General features: G+C 28.8%; 1 protein-coding gene across 1 annotated transcript; it reads left to right on the forward strand.

Annotated features, from left to right (window-relative positions):
- Positions 1–24,920, forward strand: Mct1 (Monocarboxylate transporter 1). Its single transcript, XM_088203096.1, has 6 exons — positions 1–114; positions 688–1,155; positions 12,205–12,324; positions 18,795–19,931; positions 20,483–20,683; positions 23,909–24,920. The coding sequence occupies exons 2-6, from the start codon at positions 1,023–1,025 to the stop codon at positions 24,061–24,063; spliced, it is 1,746 nt and encodes a 581-aa protein (XP_088059222.1). The 5' UTR covers positions 1–114; positions 688–1,022; the 3' UTR covers positions 24,064–24,920.
- The last annotated feature ends 167 nt before the right edge of the window (positions 24,921–25,087 follow it).

Genomic DNA, 25,087 nt, shown 5'->3' on the forward strand with positions numbered 1-25,087 from the left:
AGTGTTTAGCAACACTGGAACAGTTCACAACACAAGCGTTTGAGCTGTCAGTCGAGGTAGTCGTTATGAGCGTATATGCTCGTCTCATACAAAGGAAAATTCGACTAAAATTCTGTAAGTAGTAACTTCAGAATTTATCACTAATAAGATATGTTCTTAACTTTTTAATTTTATCATATTTTATACACTATACGATTTTATATTAATTTATTTTTAATAAAATAATAATACATTGTATGTAATTTTTTTAAGTTTTGTATTACAAATTGTCTGTTATATTTATACATTATAATATATTCTCAAAGTGAAGTAAAATTTTATCATCTGTTAAATATAATATATGTTCTTCTCGTAAACTATTTCAATTAACACATACTATAAAAACTATTTATGTTTTCATGCATATTTAGGAACATTCTAGCAATATTGTCAGTCGTTCAAAATCATAATTTGCTACATATAATATTATATGACAAATAACTTTTATCTCAAATATTTCATATCAATATTGTGGCGCTCGGTTAACAACAAATATACATAGAACATTAAAAATTTTCCGCAATATAAACACAGTTATCTTATATTGAGACATACTTTTATTTAATTTAAATTAATAATACTAACCCACTCATAAATCATGTACATTGCAATTTTATCTAATCATGTGTTATCTCTTTTTTATTTCAGGAGTTAAGAAGATGTATTATAGATGTAAAAAAATGATTAATGTAGTAATCTTGATGGATCAATATAAGGCTGACGCGCTATATACGAAGAAGCAAGTTTAAGTACAAATTAAGTGTTTTTTTAAATATATAATAATCAATAATACCATAAACAATAATGTATCTAAATAATAGATAACCCATGGTGTTTTATGTGATTTTTTTATTTTTGTTTTCATTATTTATGTATAAAAATAATTAAGTAACCAATTTAAGGGTTAAGTAGTGTACATATAAATATAAATTTATCGCTCGAGTGGACATAGTTATTATTGTGTCAGTGCGAAGTCTACGAAGATGTCCCACGGAGTTATCGAAAAGAAGAAGAATGGAGAAGAAGGAAGCGAAAGATCTAGATCCCTTCCGCCACCACCAGATGGGGGATGGGGGTGGGTGGTGGTGTTTGCATCCTTCATGATACACATTGTCAGTAAGTACCATTCTCAATACAATAATCATATATGACACAATCTATGAAAAAACTGCGTTTTACAATTTATATAAGAGCACGCCATGAACTTGAACGTATCACTATGAACTTTAACTGTCGGCTTTCGGCCGTTAACTTTATTTACAGTAAGCTCAATAATGTGAAAATAATTTCCTTGGCATTTTTCCAAGTAGAATTAAATTACACAATATTTGCAATTCAATAAAATGAAACACCACCATTAAGACTTTTAAATCTAAACAGTGGTATTACAAATCTCTCAATAATCCCTTTAGATTAAGTAAAAGTCATTTCAAACGTGAAATTTTATAATATAAATTATGGTAATATAACGAAAGCTTAACATCTAAAAATGGCACTGGAATAAATATTATCTTGAATAATGAATAATAACCTCATTTACAGAATTGTTGTGACAGATAAGGTGAAGCGTGTCATAATTTAGTTAAACGTCGATCCATCCATAATAATGCTTGTCTGATAAGTTAAACGCAAAATTGTGATAACAATTTTTTTATGTGAAAATCTATATTATTTAAAGCTGTATTAAAGACTCCTATGAACTACAACAAAAGCAGATGTATTCCGGAACGTCTTTTAATCGTTGCTTTGTCCGTAATGCGTTTTCTTTGTCATGGTATCAAATCTGGTACCAAATGGTACTGAATCTAGTTCACGCTATTTCTGTATTAAACATTTTTTTAGTTATTATCAAACCTTGAAATACTGTTTCATATCAGTAATGTGTTTTTATTGAAAATTTAACTATTATATATCTATCACTCAATCATTATTTTTTTAATCAGATATAAAAATATCGCTTGTAGATCAAACGAAGATAGATGACCATCAAAGATTCCTTCCGCTAGTTTATACAGAAACGACAAAGCGATTGCCACTTTTAGAACAATATATTGATTTATCACTAAACTTAATAGTGATTGGGTTTTTTTTTGTTGATACTGTTTATTTTTCTTATTATAAAAATCACCAACTCAGCATATAGCAAATTTGAACCGTAGCCAATTGACCACGTTGTACACATAGTTTGTGCGAATAAAATATTTATTTTTAGTATTTTTCTTTAACACATTATTATATTTATCAACTAATTTTTAATGTTATTGAACTCTTATTAATTGAATTTAAATATTAGTTGAAATATCCATACTTCAATTATTATTTAATTTTAACAAAAAATCAACCTTAGGGACTGAGTTAATAATATCAATTTGATATAAAAAATACAGAAAGGGTAAAAACAATTACAAAACATATCACAAAAAAGTTTAATCGTTTCAACAAAAAAAAACTCATTTATGTTTTAAAAGTGCAATTACAAATATCGACGGATAATTTGATGGTCTATATTAAACATAAATGAATTTTGACATATACTTGTATATCTTATCAAAGGACATGTGATATGTGACCTTGAAATAAATCGTTACATATAAATGACCTTGATGAAATACGCTAATCAGGCACACGATAAGTCTTGTCAATTTTATTTAGATTGTGGTTGTATCTAGTGATTATTATTATTTTATTTATATATAATACAAATGTTAAAACAAATAATTTACATAAAAAGTTATTCATGAATTTCAAGAAACGTAATTTTAACACTTGCTCTAAATAAACATGATTTTAATAATGTTTACCTTGTTTCACCTTCCGTTTATAATTGTTGAGTTAACGTGTATCTCATTCGTTAATCTATACAATTGATTCTGTTTATTTTCCATATAACTAATTTTAGTTTTTCTTTTCGTTATGTGTCAAAGATGACACACGTCAAATTTTATATAATAACTATTAAGTAGCTCGTACAGCGTGAATTGACCTCTTCGACAACAACCAATTGTCTATAATCTATATGCTATTTTTGGCACTCAAAACAATGAATGTTTTGAATGCGCATTTGGCGGAACGGATAAGAAGTAGGTTAAGGCGAATGCCGTTCAATGAACGTGACATTAGAACCTTCCTTCAAAATATCTCATAGAAAAAATATACCGATTGAAAAATCTGTCGTAAATAGACGACGCCAGTTTCAGCCGGTTATACAGACACACGATGTAAATATTTAATTTTAGAGCTGTGACGTAACGCGTTGATGGTTAATCTTTTCGCCACTTTCGACGAGGAAAACGGTTAAAATTGTAATCACGTATACCGCTGAGACAGTTACTGAATAATTTACAGCACAAATCGGCAGACCTTAGGGCATTTAATCGACTTTAATTAGAAAGTGTAGTAACCTAAGATCAATAAGCTGAGATAATGATAATGTTACACAAACAACGTTTAACGATGTGATAACGAGATTCTATAGAACTTTCATAAATAATCAACAAGTACTACATAATCCTATTCTCGTGTTACAACGATAGTTACTCAATTAGTCATCTGATAAAGTATTTTTTCATGTGGCGAATTTTAGCAATATCCATATGCTATTTCCATCTGTATAGTCAATAAAAATAAATAGAAGATTATCTAGAACCCGGAAAGCTGGGGAAAATCTAACAGATATTTTTGCCTATCTCAGGGTCATTTATAAAAAAATGTAAATGTAGATACTATAACTTATTTGTAATTGTATAAGATAGTTCTTAAATATATTAAAAAAATTTTAAATATAAGTTTAGAATAACTGAATATGTATATTTTATTATTATAATGATCTACGCAAAAAAGTGATGAGTATAATTAATTTACAAATTATATTTGCCTAAAATTGCTGCTGATTTATAATCGTACTTTAGGCAAATAACTACAATCTCCTTTGTATATTTTTAATCGTTAAGTGATTCCAAATTCAACACAGATTTTATTAAGTAACAATATTAAAAATACTTAATACTGTACTTTATTTTTATTTAAGGCAAAGCTATTTAGTTATATTATTAGTGCGCAAGAATTTTGCTCACGTATAGTTTGAATAATTATTGTTATATAATACATGCGTTAAAAAAATTAGGTCCTCTCCAAAAAACACATTGAACTCTTGATTTCATATATTGTAGCTGGATAATGGTTAACGTGAAGAGAGAAGCGGTTGCTTTCTTGGTCTTTTCCGTCTCTACTTAGAGCTTAGGTAAGCTCTCTAATATCCCAAGTCAGGGATATTGGGTGAAATGTCGTGATGAAGTGCTGACAGAAGCGAATTTTGAATGAAAGTGGCAGTATATGCGCTACATATGCGCCTTTAAAAAACACGCAGATGTGGTATCTGCTTTTTATTATAATATTTGTTTTGCATGACGGTTGGGATTTGGCAACCTAGCACTTATCATTTCGCATTCAATCTAATTAGCAATATAATACATATGTTTGTGTGTAAAGGAACTGAACGACTATTAGAGTATGTTTTTATGTAATCTGTTGGAATACATTATCGTCATGAACTGTATGCATTTAAAGCCATAAAAACTAATAATATATTTATTGCGCTTTTAACGCGTAATATGCTACAGTTTTTTTTTATACGGTAATTGCGTCAATTTTGATAAAAGCTGCACAGTTACCCGAGTTATAATAAACCCTAAATCTTGTCATATTCCTGACACTTTTAAATACATGTCATATTTAAAAGTATATGAAATTAATTCATTTATGTTACCTTAATAAATGGTTTATGATTTAATTGATAGTATACAATTTGGATTTAATTTTTAGTAAAATTAATAATATAGCTTTTCAAGTTAAAGATATTATATATAGACTAATTATTTTAAGTACTTTTTTAAGTAAACTAGTGAAATTTCTATCTATCTAAGAAAATATATACATTCCGTAAAATCACTTAGTCTTAAGTAAAAACCCTGAAGAATATGTATTATATTATAATACAAACTGGTATGGTCTCATATCCATGTAATCACACCTTGACTTCTATTTGAAATTCATTATTCTATAATAGCTATCTATAAATGTTTCAGGTATAAAGTATAATGAATTTTTGTTATAAAAGTTAGTGGTTGGCTCTTTAAAATGCTAAATAAGATGAATATCATTAAAAGTATTTATAAATTACGCTTTAAGATATTTAAGATTTATTTAAAGTATTCATTTAATAAATAAAAATTAACCTTTCATTTTCACATTTTTTTCATATAATTTGAAGGAATTTCAATTTAAGTTTTATAAAATAATTTTTCCATGGCAATAATTTATCTTTAAAAATGACCTATAAATATGGTAGTCAATGACATGAATTCATTGTTTAGCATTTATCACTAAATAAAATGTTTAATAATTCATTATTTTTCTAATCTTTATATTTAAGTGTATCGTTATAATTATAACCTTTCGCCCATTTTATTGAACATGAGATTAAGCTGGATTATTTAGTTAACATATATGTTCTATATATATTAACTTTTATGTGATATAATTTCTATTTTTACTATATATTTAAATAATTTTCATAACATAATGAATTTATATATGTACGTATTATGGTTTATATAATACATATATGTAACATGTAAACATTATGTATATGTATCAGAAAACTCAATTAACATGTCCAATTAAACTTGCCCCAAAGTCAGCACGAGTCCTGTGTATATCTATATATTATATTCATATATAACTTTTAAGCATAACTTAAAAAGCGACAGATTTTCCGCAGTATGACAAATTTCAGCTCAATTTCAGTATCAAACATTTTAGATAGGGAGTCATAATAACTAAAATTCAACAAGTTTAACGCTCGACTCTCTAACAAGATTATCACGTTATGAATTTCATTTTCCGGTTATAAGTAAGTACAAGGATACGTATTTATATTAATATGCATTTATGTTTTATACATATAAAATATAAATATAATTAAAATATGAATAACAAATATCACATATCATGTTTTTTATCTTATTGGTAATATATTAAATTAATATAATATGCAATGTGCAATAGAATAAAACCAGTTTATAAATGACGCGTTCAGTTACCATTTCATAGGCTGCTCGTTCTGCTACATTTAACTGAATTAAACCACGGTTAGTCGGTTAAACGCACATAACCTTAACACGTTTAGTAGAAGCCGTAGTAAAAGCGAACGTTATTAAAAACGGTGTAAATTTATCTTTGTATGTGCTACTACAAATACAGCTTATTTGCTGAATCATAAAATGAAAGGTCTTTACTCTTTGTATTCTGTCGTTATTCTGATTCGTAAAAACGCAATGAATCAATGAGTGTCATTGTGCGATGAATGATGTACTTGTGGTTTTTAAGAATATTGTTTATTAATTTTTTTTACTACTAAGATTTATAATTGAAAAAAAACGTTATTGAACTATAAAATATAATTATGTAGTAAGAAAATTCATATATTAAAATATATATAAAATTTCAAGCAATTAAAAAAGATTTTTATATTTTTAATATATACCAATATAATAATTTCCCTATATTAACAACTTATCCATTTTAGAAAACATTACAAAATAATATCTTTTAACTTGTTCTCAATATAACTCCAAACCATTTTTTGTTGCTTCGATATACCAATAAAAAAGATAACTAAATAATAATTAGTTTTATGCAAAAGAATTAACGATTCAATAGTATTAAATAATAATTCAATAGTTATAATAATAGTAAAACAATTATTAGTTATTTTAATATTTACATGTTTAAATAAGATGATTCTGTGAATATTTTCTTATTATAGAACATTATGAGAGATAATCTACAATAAGAAAATATCTAGCAAATTTACATATTTTTGATTTTTTCATTATGATAATAAAAAACAACAACAACAAATACATTTATAGATGAAACCCTATTGCGTCTGTATGAAAACATATAATATATGCACATATTTATTACCATAATAAATAAAATTCATTCATGACGCATAATTATATTATATGTAGGTACATATATACAATAAATTATTTTACATAATCATTATTAAAATATGTATTATTTCACTCGCGACTCACTTCATAACGTTCTTATGATGATCTAATAGTTATTTGATTGATAAAATAGTTGAAGCATACTGCTTAAATAAAACATTAAAAAATCTACAATTACAACTTAAAATATATGTTTATTTATTTTATTTTATTTTTTACTTAATATTTTAGAGGTTCTTTTTACATAAACAATCAAACAGATGACTAAATTATGACCTCTAGCACTTGACCAAAATAGCACATTTACTTATGTTGATGTTATTCTTCTTTATTTTCACTTCGGTTAAAAGGTCACAAAGTTCGTTGGAAGCACAATGAAAGACAATTGACGTTCAAATTGCAATCACTTGAATTATTTCATTAGGCAAATTCCCTTTTCGATAAATATGCTGCAAAAAACAAAATGTTCAAATACGTCAAAGTATAACGACGATACATCAAAAAGGAAAATCTCGTAAGCTATATCGGGTCCTGCTCCAGGATCCTTACACATTCATGGAATTCGCCTCCAGGGCCGTTAGCCAGTACATCGACCTAGGTGTCTATTTTGAAAGCGACAATAATATGTCTTTGTCAAAGGACTAATGGCCTTTTTATAATGCTGACATTTCGCGTTTATATAAAGACTCCGTGTGTCGATTTTATATTTGAACAGTTTGAGGATGATTCAAAATAATTTGTAATAGCTCAATCAAAACGCAATTCAGCTTTAAGAACAACTAGCCTTTTTAATAAATGCAAAATCGTTGATACTAATTAATCTAGTATAGCAGATTAATAATGATTTTAATTTGTACCTATCTCCAATATTTACTTAATCGCATTATATAATAATACTAATAAGCAGCTACATTTCGATATTTGTGTAATAATTATACATGACATACGTTCCTGATTAAATCCCCAATTATATAAGACAAACATACATTAGTTTGAATGGTTATACTATATAAACAAATTGCACTTATAAAATAGTTGTATGTGTATATAGAGCTCTTAATCACATTACGAAACATACTCATAACACATTGATAATCTGCCAATGAAAATTATGTTATTTCGATATTTTTTATAATACCAATAATTTAGATAAAAGTATATAATAAAATAACAAGAGGTTTTATATGAGATTATCGTGTCTTTAGATATGTATTATTTTTTACGCGATTAACTGTACACTGTAATATTATGTATCTAATTTTGATAAACGATGCATGCTACATTTTTCTAAATGATGAAAAAAAAATTAGGAGTTCTTTCACATGATATTCTGCGCTATTGAAAGTATTCCTGCATTTTGGCAGTTGTCCAACCATTGTATACGTTTTCTTTTATCGCTGCTGTATATTTTTATATAGAAAAACGTACGTTTTGCTCGGTATTGATTGCGGTTATCTGGCAAATATATATATATTACTTGAGAAATATTTATTAAAATTACTCCTGAATTAGTTTTACAGTGGGATGGTAAATAAAATAGGAAGTGCGATGAATTCTTGTGCCTCGTGTCAATTTGGCACAACGGCACGTGTTTCGAATGGACTTTGGCATAGAATTGTGCACGTTGTTAATGAACGCTATAATTAAAGGGATGAACTACGTTGACAATATATAAACAGATTTATATAAATATATACACATACGATGATTCGTCTAAAAAATGACTACATAATTACTAAAGATTCAAGTTCATGACCATTTAAAATGGTTCATTGCCGTCTTTGTTCCTGAAATCCAACTTCATCCATCCTTTCGAAGTGACATGCTAATCATATTATTTTAAATATATACAATCTGGTAATAATCTCGTTATTAACACTATACAGGCGGTTAGTACAACATGTGTGATATGGCATGAAAATAGTTCACGGCCGATGGTACACCATGTGTGCCATGTTTTCACCGACATTTACTATGCGGTGAAGCAACCCTGTGTCACGTTTTCGTCGAGCATTTTTAGTTTATGGCAAAACTTATTTACCATTTTTTTTAATAAAATGCATATTAAAACAAAATATTACTATTTAACAAAAAATATATTCGAATTGATTATTTTAAATATTTTTACGATAATTTCAAGTAGCCGTAATCTTCAACTAAAAATTTTCTGTAAGTCGTATCCTCGAGCCTTGTTTGTTCAATTATTCTGGTTAGGATTTTTTGTTGTAAAACTGCTGTACTCATCCGACAGGGACAGATCCCATACTTTGCATCCGTATGTGATGACTGGCCTTATGCTTCCTCTACACTCTCTGGAAGTTACCGAACCAAAGGTCTACCGAATACGGTCGAGGTCGCCGAGACATTAGAGCGGGCAGACCCGAGCTCGACTGAAGTAGCCCCGAATTAACACATTATATTTTCCGTCCTTGCCCAACCATAGCCTACTTCCAGAGAGTGTGGAGGAAGCATTATTTAATGCTTAATAAAGCTGAAGTTTTGATATTTTTTCCAGTATCCTTGACCTAAGAAGATGTCTACTAGCAAGGTAGCATTATTACCAGCTAGTTTTGAGGGTTTAGGATTGATTCTATACATGATAATTTATCCATTAATTTATATTCATGCTCTTCTATTTGTACCACGTCTATCTCCATTCACTTTCTAGGGTTGCCCATGTATTTGGTTTTAATTAATTTCTAAGCAAATCCCTTACATTTATTTTTTATTATTATTATTATTATATGCGACTTGAGCTGACTATATCCTTTGCAAACCTCTACATTTGATTTATATTAAAACAGTTATAGATTATAGATTGTAAAACGGTTAAGAAGACTTAATAGTTTATTTATTTATTTTTATTATCTGTTGTAGCCCGTTACAATCTGTACCAATTGAGTAAGTCAATCAGATATAATGAATACCAACAAGTAAGTAATAACCAGACTGGAAATCTGGGAATCGGTGATATTTATATTAATAATTATAAGCTATTATGTGTAATATAATTGCTATATAATTGCACTGCATCTGGAGTTGTTTTTTTATTAATAGCGCATTTTTTATAAATATTAGTTCGAATGCTGCTGCAGGGGTTAGAACCCGCAACCTCGGAGTTACTTGTCTGATACGTTACGGATTATGCTATTCCGTCCTTAGATATATTAACACCTATCTTCCGTTTGTTGAAAATCACTTTATATAATATTTTAGTTATTCATTTATGCATTTATCTATTTAAGAATGATCCCTTGTTATTTAGTAACTTAACAGATATCGTGTCAGTTTCGAATACTTTATTATTTTCTAACCTTTTTAATAGATACTTGCCTTTAATGAGTGTAGATCCTTAAAAAATTCGATGTTGTATAGAAGTCAACTTTTTTGTGGTATACTTATTCTAAGAAAGGCCGTGGGTTCGAGTCACGGCAGCAGACTTGAATTTTTATTTATAAAAATGCACTGATGTTAAAAAAAACAGTTGCAAAGTGACATATTTAATATAAATTATATAACATATAATAATTTATAATTAAACATATAGATGTCACTGATTTCAAGTCTTTCAGCCTAGTGGTTAATACTTACTTGTTTTCAGATTACTTACATACAGATTTACTCCGTAGTAACGCATTGGGCTTATGCCTGTCAGGTTAAAAAAAGTATAATAAATTTAAATTTCTTTGATACTAACTTTTATTTATTTTTTTCGATATAATAAAAATACTAGTGTAATTATATATCTTTCGGCGTTTCAGTAAAATTATTAACGAATACATTTTATATTAGATATATTTCCACTAGCAAAATTATAATTAAACTCTCGTTGAAACTCAATTTCATAATTTGCTAAATGTCCATTTGCTGCTTAATTTAATGAGGGTTCTAAAATTAACTATATTTTTTTACTTTTTCAAGTTAAGTTTGAGTTTTATGTTCATTTGCTATTTAAATTCAAACATAACTGACACAAATTAACCAAACCCAACTTGATTCAATAGTTTTTGAGCTTTTATCAGAATTATTTTTTAGGTTAGGTTTGGGTTTGAACAGCAAATAAACGTTTCGCAGCTGTCAAATTGAGTTTAATAGCCATTTTATTATGTAAATTTTTGATCGTGTACCAGAATCTGTTTGTGAACAAATGCAGTTTCACTGATAATGAGCAGTGAAATTGTATGTTACATTTAAACTAGCCGAGTTAATAATATCATAGTTATTCAAGTATAAATACAACTTTACTTGCAATATAAATTCTCTGTAACATATAAATATATAAAACAAATTATTATTTTAAATTATTTGAAAATATATATATATCTTTTGTTCAGTTATAGCATTTTTGTTTTAATAAAAATCTATTACTTTAGGGATTAGTCTCGGGACCTCAAGTGTGTTAATCAGTGACCCTATGTATTTCGCTGTATTGTACATATATAAACAGATTAAATAATAAGTTAATAATATCAACTTTTGGTGAAAGGTATGTTTTTTATAAGCCATTCGTCACTCTTTGTTTTATTTAATTAAACTCTCAACAAACAAAAAATACCTAACAATTGAGTCTTGGACTTAAATTATACTTAAACGCCGACGTTTTTCAATATATATATTGTCTATGAGATCGTTTTTATAATTATACAATTAAATACCTCAATAGCTTGGTTAAGTTTTCGTAATATCATGTTTGTTTATTGAGATTAAAAACTCAGATTGGTGTTTTAATAAAAAAAAACTAATATGAGTATTTTAGTGTCATTCCTAATTAAAAAAACTTATACAGCCATTTTATATGATACGTTGATACTAAAAAGATTCCAACGCCAAATCTTTTCACTCTTATAGATGAAAAGTGCTTCAACGAGACATAAACGAATAAACCACAGAATCTTGCGAAATTACATATTATTAGGTTTTCCGAGAAAGAAATAAATTGACTGTAATTTTCTTGAAGACAGCAGCGCTTGAGACGATTATTCGAGTTTAATTTAATTTTCGTATCATATTTTAATTATATTGTAGCAATAACGTAAATTATGTCTCGTTATTAAAAAAATTGTTAATTTTACTAAGCTTACATCGTTATTACATTCTTTTTCATTATTCGTAAGTAATATTTATATGTTTTTTTTCTTGATTACAGCCGATGGAATGACGTATTCGTTTGGAATTTTTTACAAGGCGTTCTTGGATTATTTTGAAGAAGGGAAAGGATACACGGCATGGATCGTATCGATTTTAGTCGGAGTGACATTATGTTCAGGTAAATAAAAATATGCACTATAAATTAATTGATACTATTACTATATTGCTGACTTTCTATAAAAATATGCACTGTAAATTAATTGTAACTGTTGCTGTATTGCTGACTTTCAGTTTTAATTTTATATTTTATATTTTAATCCCAGCTTATCACAACATATATGTATGTCATCCCGCTTATCAAAAATGCACAAACTATCTCAAAAACCATATTACATTACTCACATTCATATTAAACTATACAAAAATGTAATCAGAACAGCATTACTTTTTATTTTAAATGTGAAAAGTCACTTTATATTTATGTATATAAAAACAGATTGACTTTTGTAGTATACCATATGTATCATATGTAAAATCGACCCTTTGTTTGTTCGTCCATCATTTTGCTGACTATTAGTTTTTAATTTAATATTTTTAATTTTAATCCCACCTTATCACAACATACATGTATGTATGTCATCCCGCTTATCAAAAATGCACAAACTCTCTTATCACCATATTGCACTACTAACATTCATATTAAACTATGCAAAAAATTAAATAGAACAGCGTTATTTTTCTTTGAAACGTGAAAAATCACTTCAAACCTTTGTTTGTTCGTCCATTGTTGATTTTCATATGAACGTTTCATATACATACACCATACAACAATATGCTTTCGACGTTATCGATACCATAACACTGCTAATATTATATATATATATATATATATATATATGTGTTTGTGTATTATCGTAGTAAACTCGACTATCAACATTCATTGTGTATTATCTTTAATAATTGATGAGGTCAGTGAGACATATCACTATAACATGTTCAAAGATTATTCGTAAAGTAAAGATACAAGGCTAAAAATTATTTTATTAAATGTGTTTATTGCTTAACCCAGTAACTACCATGTAGCTCACCGATAGTTGCCCCATGCTGTGCACAAATGCCTGGCAAAGTTATAAAAAAAATTCGTATACACAATTGATCACATTCATGGTAATGCATCTTATAATTTTAGTCTTAATTACGTGTAATAAAAACTAATTTTGACGACTAGCGCAAAGGTAATTTTTTTTAATTTTGCATGTTAAAGTGTTAAGATACTGTTTTGAATAAGTTTATTGTGTCAGTAACAAACAATTTTTTCATGTATTTTCATATTACAGAATATTTTTAAAAAATATTAACGAAAATTGTTACTAAAAATACAGATTTTAGCTAGTAAAAATAAAAGCTTTGTTTGCTCGATTTATAAATTTTCTGATTCCGCTTAGATCTGCGTGACGTAGCAGAATTGACTCAGTCACAACAACTTTGTTCTTGGATTTAAAAATATCCATATAAATTCCAAATCCTGTTAAGTTCAAAGGTCACATAATGTGCGTAAGGAAAAGTCGTAATTATCAATACATTGTTTTTGTTTGTGGTAATGCCATTTTGAGCAGGAAAATTGGTGTCATAAATTTAAAGCAAGACTGCTATGCGCTTAACAATAAACAGCAAAAAATATATAAAACTGTTACCACCGAAATTAGCATTACAAAGACTTTAAATAAAGGTGTGATATAAAAATGTGGCAATCCCAAAATAAATATCACTACATATCTATACTTTTCAAATATCCCTCGTAAATAAAATTTACAGTATTTGCCAACAAGTCTTATTAAATACAATATAATATAAATTCCTAAGACAACAATTTATAAAAATTCAAGCAGTAACTCTTGCCTACTAGGTATTTTATTCACATTGTGACCTAAATATTTATTCTCATTTTTTTATATATATATATTTATATTAATATGCGTATACATTGGTGACGAAAGATTTTTGCAATAAAGTCCGTAATACGCCCACATGATAATGACGTATTTTTAGTATACAATATCATTTACAAGTTATCTTTATTTATACAATGACGTATTTATGTATTATATTATATACATACGAAATATTTGAACCGTAACACGTAGGGGGGTTCAGTTAAAGGTCAAAGGTCTTATAATGATATTTAAATAATATATAAAAATATTTTTTTAGTATATACATACATATATCCGCAGTGCAGTGTTACGAATTCAATTATAATATATCACATGACCTTAAACCCCTGGAAGATCGCATTTTTGTGACCTCGGTCTGAATTTTGTAAAATATCGCATTTCAGCTTCATTTCAACTGTAATAAAGTCCGATTTACTTGGCATTCACTGTATCTATGTAGAATAATATGATGCATACAATTTCAATTCTTAAAATAAATTTAGTTTACTAAAAGTAATCAATATATATTTTTATAAACCGTTTTTGTAGTAATAAGTTATAAAAAATATTGTTACAATAGGGTTTTTAGAAAACACTTCTCCCTTAATTAACGCGGTATATACATTCCAGAAAATATTGTCCATATTGAGATATAAAAATTAATTTGTAATATTCGCGTGCATTGTTTTTCTTTAAATCATAAGTAAACAAAACAAATCTTCAGCGACACGCGTGTACTCCAAAAAGCTACTTAAAACACACTGCATGGGCAGTGAGAGAGGTTCTAGATGTAGGTCAAGTACAAACACATGCGTTTGTACATCGCCACGTTACACATATGGAATCAAATATGTTTGATTTAGAGTATTTTTTTAAAATAATCTAGTTTCTTAACCGCGTAAATGGAGGGATAAGTGTATATTACATTTTTTTATTGATTTAATAAAGGAGATACTCTTTTAAATAATTATTATAAATTTACTTTATAAAATACTATATAATTCGAAATACTAAACGAACGTTTCAAACAAATTTTGTATTCAATATAATAATTTAACTTATCCTGTTATTACAAATTTATTTCATTGTACGTATTGTAGTAGTACATAATCGGTCGTCAGCACGTCGCTGTTCAGTTACTTTAGCGGTTTCTTTTGCATTGCAGTAACATGTAATCGTTTTTTTTTATAAATTAAACTTGTAAGTTGAAAATAGCACAGGTGACCTAGAAATGGCAGCGAGAATGTCATATCGCTACTGTTCAACCATTTGAAAGAAATTTTTATGACAGACACGTGTATTTTCTGTTTTATAGTATAGGTTCGTTAGAATGCAGTAAACATATTTTTTTATTTTTAATTACACATTTAAAAGGGTGAAATCGAAATGTAATTGAGTTTTAGCTTTATAAATGCTTACGCAATGTCAATAATTTCAATAATTTTTAATTTTTCTTCTACATAATATATTATAGTATTAACAAATTCCACATTTGAGCCAATAGAAAACCAATACACATTTATGTTTTTCATGAAAACTTCATTGACATTAGAGAAGAAAAGAAAAATAACAAAGAAGTGCATTTTTGTATATAATATTTTTAATATTTTTTATGCTAATAATATTTTTTTTAAAATAACAAAAATTTAGAAAACACACCTATTGTGTATATTATACAATTTATCAATAATTTTTCAAGCTAAAAAAAAAATATAACTAAACTTAACATTTTTACGTAACTATTGAAATACAAATTTACTTATCCTTGTCTATGTTTAAATAATTCAGTAATTTTTAAGTACAGGTTGAACACTAAATTTCGGATTCTTAACAGAGCCAAAGTTGACGCGAAGAGGGAATCGGCTGCTTTCTATGTTTTCTTAGTCCTTGTCTATGGCACTTTGGATAAACTCTTTGTGTCGGGGATATCAGGTGAAAGTTCTCAAAGAAGTACTGACAAATAGAAGTGGAGTACATACGTTATGTCATTTGTTGTTCAAACCCAGAACTAATTTAAACAAAATTATGAAAACCAACTTAAAATAAGAGTTATATAACCAACTATTGTTTTTGAACTTTTATTATGTTAACTCGCTTAGTTTTAATTTGAGTTTGGTTTAATTTATTTTAAATATTGTAGTATTTTGTGATACATTATATGATTTCACAATTTGCTTCATTTCTCATAATTATTTTTTTTATATAATCTGTCGTTGTAATCTGACAAGCGTAAGTCCAATGTTTTACAATGGGTTAAATTTGTACCAGTTATATAAGGTGATAAGATTAAAATTAACGCAGAGGGAAAATCTATACAGATAATTATAAAATATTATATATATAATTATAATTTATAATCAATAGAAGTCATTTCTTAGTTTTTAATAATAGCGCGTTTTTATAGTTAATAATTCTGTTGCTGTTACGAGTCTAGACCTTTCAAAATACGTTATTCCTACTAGGGACCAGTAATACCGATGTTGGGGTGAAAATTGCCTTCCAGTACTTTAGAAATACCGGTAGTGGCGAAAAAAAAATTATGTTATTTTTAAATCCGAACATATTATTTGCTTAAAACGATAAGTTTGTGGATTAGAACTACGAAAACAACGATCCTATATTGCTTGAAATCAAAATCGTAGAATAAAATTATGTTCATTGTAGTCTATGCAAAAAATACCACCGACCGATATTTTAAAAATTTAATTTATTGTGTTTGATATTTTATATGATAGGGATGACTGGCGAAGTGAAAATAAAAATAGGTATTGCATACACAAAATTCTCTCTACTATCTGTACATTTTTATCCCTATTCAGACATATTTTAACACAAATATTCCACGGAATATGCTGCACTAAAAATTGGTGTTAAATATTAGCAATAAGTTAGTCTCTATAATCATATTTAAATAAAAAGATATTTGAAAAAATAGTCAAAATGTATTTTTTTAAGAAAAAAATTCATTGGAAAAATGCAATGTTATCAACCTAAAGCTAAGGTCGCACGGCCTGTCTTAGCACAGATCACGCCTGTCGTGGCCTGTGCGAAAGATCGCGCCCCGCGAGCAATTTGTCGTTGCGTTCCGTTCTAATATGTCAAGTGACTTTTTGTGCGAGATTTCCTGTATGTTGACATTTAGTTATTTTATAATTTCATGATGGGTATAGTTCTATCTTTTAAATTACTTTTTATCTTCAACCATGCGTCATGGACATCGTTCCTGTTTTTATGTTGGAGAGACAATATTTTCAAAAGCGCTTGTTCATTTTTGTAAAGATTTAAAAACTCGAATGTAAGCGGTCGAAGAGGAAATGAACAAAAACCGACGCTCACGTACAGGCCTTTGAAGATGGGATGGATGACGACAGGCCACCACAGGCCACAGCATTTCCATCATCCATCGGCCTGTCACAAAACAGGCCGTGGGACCAAAGCTTAAGATAGGTTGTACTAAACGATATAATTAAAATGTGCTCATGGGTGGTTTTTAACACAACACAAATCATTTAAAAATTTAAAAAAATTGATATGGAAAGCCAAATTGCTGGAACTAATTAGATTATGCAGTAATTACATATTTACATAAATATTTATTACTCAAATTTAATGACTGTTAATTCAACATGAGTATACTATAAATAAATAATATTGCAATATTCTAAAATAAATAATAAATGTGCAGTAATAAAAATAAAATAATATTAATATATCACATCACAATCACCACTCATATAAATGTGTTTTTTAAATATGTCGCATTTTGAACAAAGAGATTTACAATTTTTTAAGCACTCCTTACTCATAAGGTCCTTTTAGATAATCGTAGCTTATAAAACATAATGAGAAATATATTTTATTGGAATAAATTGAGTGGTGCCCTGACCCCCTGTATAAACATTTAAGAGGCATCCAGAAGCGATCGATCAAAGACAATATTTTGTCAGAGACGATTTTGACCTAGATTTATTGGTCCAAAAGAAAATGATTTGGCGCCTGAATTTTTATTTATAATTAATTAAAACATTAAAAACATCGAAACGTCAGTTACCGGGGTATTCGAATGTTTTGGTTTTGCTAATCAATAAACATGGTGAATTATGCGAGCGCTACTCAGATTATTTTTTCGGGCAATTCATTAAAATAATACCGATATTATTTATTTTTTATTTCGATAATAACAGTAATATTGCAATCCTATGTGACAAATACGCATACCAGATCATCCGATTGTGAACAAATATATTTTTGTTGGCTGAGTTAGTGAAATTAAATTTTTTTAGTAAAAATATAAATTCACTGGTAATAAATTGACCTAGTTTCGTTCAAAATATCAGCAAAAATAAACTATCGATTTGGTATAGCAATAAACTACTGAATCTTAATGCTAGAGAAAATCAAAATTGAAATATCATTATTCGCTAATTCGTTCGAGAGAATAGCATGGATGCCAGGTGAGGTTATATTACTTTTCAAAATATAAAATGTGCATTGTCTAAGGTTCATCGTACTTACCAACTTTGTTTTAAATCAGGTTTTTAGTAGATAATCTCAAGAGTGTTGAGTTCGAAATTTACCACAGTTTACCGCAACCCACTTAGCAACACATTACATTACTCCATTAAAATAACAACCTTCCATTCTCTGATGTTCCCTCACCCCATCTTACTTAGTAAAGTAAAACAAAAGCTTAATAAACATATTTTTGTTTCAGGACCAATATCAAGTGTTTTCGTCAACTGGTACGGTTGTCGGATAGTCACAATAGTCGGCTCCGTTTTAGCATCCTTCTGCGTTGTGATCAGTGTCTTTGCTCCCAACGTTCTTATGCTATTCTTCACCATCGGAGTCGGAGCTGGACTAGGATTTGGCTTAATCTATTTACCAGCCATAGTCAGCGTCACGGTATACTTTGAAAAGTATCGATCTCTAGCCACAGGCATAGCAGTGTGCGGTTCGGGAGTGGGAACTTTCATATTTGCCCCTCTGACGAGTTTCCTGATAACATCTTACGGTTGGCGAGGGGCCATGCTCATCATCGGAGGATTGATATTAAACTGCATCATATTCGGAGCGCTCTTCCGTCCAATCGAATATGATATCACCGATGATTATATAGAGCCATCTACAGAAATGACAATAGTCAAATCGCAAACGCAAGAGTCGCGCGTTGGCGATGGTTTTCTGAGTGTGAGCAATGGTAATTCGATTCAGAGGTCGCACAGCAGCGGATACATGCTGCCAAAGCCTATCAAATCGAAACCAAACGGAACACATGCCAATGGAAAATCGAGCACAGATATCGCTCGTTTAGCACTCAGTCAACCGATGCTAAACCAATCGAACGATCTATCCAGACAACGCAGCCAATCTCTTAAACGAGTCGGAAGTGGAGTGATGAACCGACCCGATATCTTGTACCAGGGTAGCCTGTTAAACTTGTCTGGTTACAAGGGTGGATCGGTCACGCCCGAAGAGCGCAGTCTTGTGGAGAAATTCGGCTCAAGGAGTAGCATTCGATCGATGACTCCGACTCCAAGCGGAATTCCGACTACCAACGATTTCAAAGAAACCATGGCCGCTCTGGTTGACTTCAAACTGCTCAAAGATCCAATCTTCATAATTTTCACAGTTTCGAATTTTCTCACTAGTATAGGATTTTACATTCCATATGTGTACATAGCGGCGCAAGCCGAAGAGATTGGTCTTACCAAAGAAGATGCTGCTTACCTTCTGGGTGTGATAGGTATTGCCAATTCTGTGGGGAGGATCATTCTGGGATATGTTTCTGATAAACCTTGGGTCAATAGGTTGGCCGTATACAACAGTTGCCTTACTATCTGTGGAATAAGTAAGTGCCATTAATCGTTTTATTATTATGTATTTATTGAAACGATGTTTCAATGTTTTGTATATAAATTAATATATAATAGAAAGAGACAATAATTTATTACATAACGCATGATGTTGGTCACAAATTAAATAATAAATAAATAATAGAATTTATTAACCAGATATTATTATATGTTTTTGTTCATATGTGGTCTATACAAGTATATAATATATAAAAAAGAATACAATTACTTAGTTTTATATTGAAAATATAGCTATATAGCATATCTTACTATCTGCTTTTATAAAATACAGTAATATTATTATCATCTTTCATAATCGATTGAACAAAGTTTTAACAATTAATTTCATTACACAAATATTAAAGCTATTTATAAACACTATTTTAAAATAATAAGTATTATATAAACAACTTTTGATTACTTAAGTGCTTTCTTATCTCTATATATATACATAATATATGTCTTATAATTATTTAGGATTATTTTAAGCCAATCTTCATATTATTATAAAATAAATATATTTATACATGTATTATATATTTTTCAGGTACTGGTCTAAGTGTTTTCTGTACAGACTTCTACTCGTTCGCTATATACTCATCCGTTTTTGGATTTACAATAGGCGCATACGTAGGCCTAACTTCTGTAATTTTGGTGGACCTTTTGGGTCTTGACAAGCTCACGGATGCTTTTGGTCTGCTACTTCTCTTCCAAGGTGTTGCTTCAATCATAGGATCTCCTATGGCAGGTATGGATGAATTATCACTCAAGATTTTTTAAACCAATTGACTATAACACGCACCAATTTTAAAGAATGAATCACTTTGCTTCATAATAGGCACGTGTACAATGTGTAATCTATAATCATTTGCAAGCTTATGTTATCACATGACAGAAAAAATACCAGTTAATACTATAAATATATATATCATTTATTTACGATAGTAATAATCCAAATAATAATGTATGAATTCATAAACAATGGTATTTCAGCTTACATTAGAAATATTATTTTATAAAAATAATAATTTTTAGTCAATCATATTGCTATATTAATACTTCGTAATATTATAATTGTCAAATTTAATATTCGGCGTTTCACTGATAAACTTTCTCTTATTTATATTTATTTATCTAAACAGATATTTACTCAACCTAAATATAGAAACCAGATTTTTACTTTGCCTAACATTGTCGAAATATATTAAATTACAACATATGCATATGTTAAGCATCAATATTTGTCTAAATAATGTTGAATACAGCTTTAACTAGAATATAAATTTAAAATTGTGCTTTCAACAAATTTTCACGTGCAAAATTCTTTAGCATAGTGATATTTACTAAATCTTAAATACTACGTTTATTTGTGACGCTTTTAACATTTTTTTACTAGGTTTATTAGTAGAATATATGCAGCTCGAGAATATGTATACTCTAGTTCAAATTGAATTGAATTTAGTCACAGAATTCTTTTATATTTATTAAGAATAATATTTCTGAAACTGTATATTAAAATTTTTAATTAATTTTGTGAACAATCGCATAACATGTAGTCATATTTTTCCTGACACAATTTAACATGAGTTCTTGAGATTAAGCTGTATTTACGAGTTATACAACAATATTTTTTAAGGAAATAAAAAAATATTTATTTAAATTAAATTAATTTAATTGTGACCTAACAGAAAACTCCAATGTATCACAATAGTAAAAATATGTATTTTAACGGAATTTTTTTCTAAACCATTTAAAAAAAATACTTTTTTTTAATTTTTTGCAAATAATTTAAAAGCCATAATTTTAAAATAAAATAGAAGATTCTGTTACCTTAGCCGAGATATTTACACGAGCTATTTTTAGAATAAGTTTTATATTAATATCATTTAAACTATGGCAATTGTTTTCAAGTTTTATTCAACTTAATTTATAATTTAAAACTGTTTTTTTTTTTATATTTTTTTATATTTGCGTTACAAATTTTACATTACTTATATGTATAAGATTTATTTGTAAAATGGTAAAGAATTTGTAAAAAATGTTTACTACGGCAAATTAGTCTGCAAAGCATCTCAAAGCTTGAGTGAAACTCTTAAGGATTTTATTTAACTGCTTATGAGATCGGACGGTCGTAGTAAAAACAATTGCTTTTCTCTAGCTTTTAGTTGATTTTGAACCCTGTTCCTAAAACTAAAGTTTGGATGAAAGTAATTTACATACTATTGGGAAAATAGAGGAGGTCAACGAGCATACTTTTACTCGATCTCTTGACTAATTGGAAAGATTTAATGCGAGGCTGAAATCTTGGGGTTATTTTTGATAAATATTTTATTAATGTATTTTACCTAGTATTTTTGTTAGGGATTGCATTAATTTGGCAACTATGGAAATTAAGTTTCGCTACCTGCTCGCTCGGAGATAATTCTTGCTGTATACGTTTTGGATTTTTACTGAATGTCAGGTTGCTTATTTTTATTGAAGACAAATTAATTTATGTTCAAATCATTATTTTTGTGCAACGATCTTAAGTTGCGTACAGTTTGAATAATTATTGTTATTCATATATGAAGTCCTCGTAGTCTTGCCTGCGTCTGAAGAATCTAGTCGTCTCCAATGATCAGGTTTAACTATGGATTATTGTATTTTTGAGCCGTGATTGGCGTGAAGAGGGAAGCGGTTGATTTCACAGTATTATCTGTATCTCCTGATTGTTAGTGTAGCTCTACTTGGTGCGAGTTTGAATCGCATTTCTAGTGTCCTAAGTGGGTTAAGAAGGGAAGTGGCAGTATATGCGCTTTTACACTGCATGTTGAGAGGTTTTTTGCTCGCTATTGAATAATTTATTTCCGTTTTTTTACTTAAGACTTTCAAGTGTCTAACCTTGAGAGGTGCTATTTCGCAGCCAGTAAGACGCAGGTGGAAACTAGTGAGAATTTTATTAGATTATATTACATATTGCGACAGACTGATGGGCGAGATGTTTTCTCTGAACAGTGATGGAGAAGCTGACGCAAGAATTTTGTCCGTGGAAGGTCCTTAGGGATCTTGTAAGTCTGGCAACGACAGTATAGCGGTAGTTGATATTGTGGTGGAGTCTCTCTCAGGATGTGAGCCTTCATGATAATATGTTGTCCGCGGGCGGGCGGGAGTCTGCTAGTCTCTTCAAGTGTGACGGAGACTTTAAGTCTCTGCTAGAGTCTGCCAGGACACAGTCCAGGCTTATGTATTCAGGGCTGCAAAGCTTGCTGACCAATCACAATCATGCAGCGATCATCCAGCCAATCATTGCACTCGCTTCTTAGTACAACGAAATAAGTATATGCCTTTAGAAAGTGACGTTTGCTTCATGAATATCTCCAAGATCAAATTGCGCAACGGGAACGTTGTGGTCTTACAGTGCTATTTGTCTTCCAGTGATGTATTGTTTCTCATGACCGTTTCGTAACAGAAAAAAAACATTAATTGCTTATGACAAATATTCCTTTTTTCAACATTTTTACAATTTGTAAGGTATAAAAAACCCCATCTATGTTCATAACTTTTTTAATGAAATATATATAAACTCAATGTTAATGTAAATATTAAATACAGATTTATATCAATAAAATGTTTTGAAAATTTACGTTTATAGTGGTGTATTTGAATTGTGACACCTTAATTTTACATCAAGAAACAAATAGGTTCACCAGTTGGGAAACGCTGCTCTATTTAAACTATTTTCTTGTGAGACGTAGATATGTAACTCCTGCACACTCAGAGTAAACGATAATTTCTAATGTTTAACGTGTAAACATATAATTATTTTTGTCGACGCTATTTGGCAAAGGTCATCAACGTTATATATTGTGTAAACATGAAGCGTGTTTTTTATCCCACACACGTTTAGAATATATCATTCATCACTGTAATTTAACTGCTGCTCAACATTGCCATTGTAAATTATTAAGACTAATTAATTATTGAATTGTTTCAGGGGCCCTTTACGACGCTTTGCATTCGTATCATCCAGGATTCTACGTGTCTTCGTTGACAATAACGTTTAGTGGTCTAATGTTGTTCGCCATTCCACCAATTCAAAGATGGCAAGCGAGGCAGGCTGCAAGAAACCAAGACATAGATGGAATATAACAAAAATAATAAATAATACCACAAAGTGTACAAATATGCTAGATAATAAACTAACACTTGTAAATATGCATTATTTAACAAACTTATAATCATATCATTTTTTATGCTGATATGTATTGATATTATAAGAAAGACTGAGCGTATAAAACGAGCACAACAATGTAACTTTGCAACAATGTAATTTATTTAACTGTTCATGTTTACTTTATCTCATAACTCTTCGTGCCTTCTATGGGTTTTATATACATGATACATAAACAATTTAACAATGATTATATTGTAGCATTCAACACTATTGCATATTTCGTCTCGATTCTATCAGTATATGAAATGCCTGATGAGTAATGTCCAAAATATATATTTTATATTGTGTTTTATTCAATATAAATTACAAAACGCGAATGATATACCTGTATATAAAAAATATATTTTGATGCAAATTTTGTGATGTTCTGTATAATTAACGAGAACATGTATAGTATTCAAAAGTGAGATTTTAACATGTAGCAAGTTTTATTGTATTATGTTACGCGTACATTACAATATACGATGTCTAGATAAGTGTGAAGGAAATGTTTGTAAAATTTATAGTATCACTAAATTATGTTTCTATAAAATCACATTGTGCCTTTAATGACACTATTCTATTTGAAAAATACAGTCACAGTTTTGAATCATTATTGCCTAATAGCTAAAAATCCATAATAACTTCAGTTAATCTATAATATATATGCTACGACTATTGAAGTGTCTTAAATACTACATTTAAAACTGATTTGTTGTATTTAACTTAAACAACCCAACTAGTCGTATGTTGTATAAATATATTACAATAAATTTACATTACATCACACAAATTTATAAGCATTTATATCATTATGATTTATAATTGTTATTTTATAGAGTTTATATGGATCGTACCATTTTAAAAAACAATCTTAATATTATATTAAAAAATTTACATCTAGCTTAATCGCTAATTTTCCGTAAAAATAAATTATAGCTCTATTTAATAATACTTTTA

Source organism: Plectrocnemia conspersa, unplaced genomic scaffold (assembly GCF_051122295.1).
Source record: "Plectrocnemia conspersa isolate PC_06_02 unplaced genomic scaffold, ASM5112229v1 ptg000014l, whole genome shotgun sequence".
Taxonomy (NCBI): Eukaryota; Metazoa; Arthropoda; class Insecta; order Trichoptera; family Polycentropodidae; genus Plectrocnemia; species Plectrocnemia conspersa.

Excerpts from the sequence above, each read along its gene's own strand:
- Mct1 (XM_088203096.1), top strand. The coding sequence starts at position 1,023 with ATGTCCCACGGAGTTATCGAAAAGAAGAAGAATGGAGAAGAAGGAAGC. Across the intron at positions 19,932-20,482 it reads CCTTACTATCTGTGGAATAA|GTACTGGTCTAAGTGTTTTC; the intron begins GTAAGTGCCATT and ends TATATTTTTCAG. Across the intron at positions 20,684-23,908 it reads CATAGGATCTCCTATGGCAG|GGGCCCTTTACGACGCTTTG; the intron begins GTATGGATGAAT and ends GAATTGTTTCAG.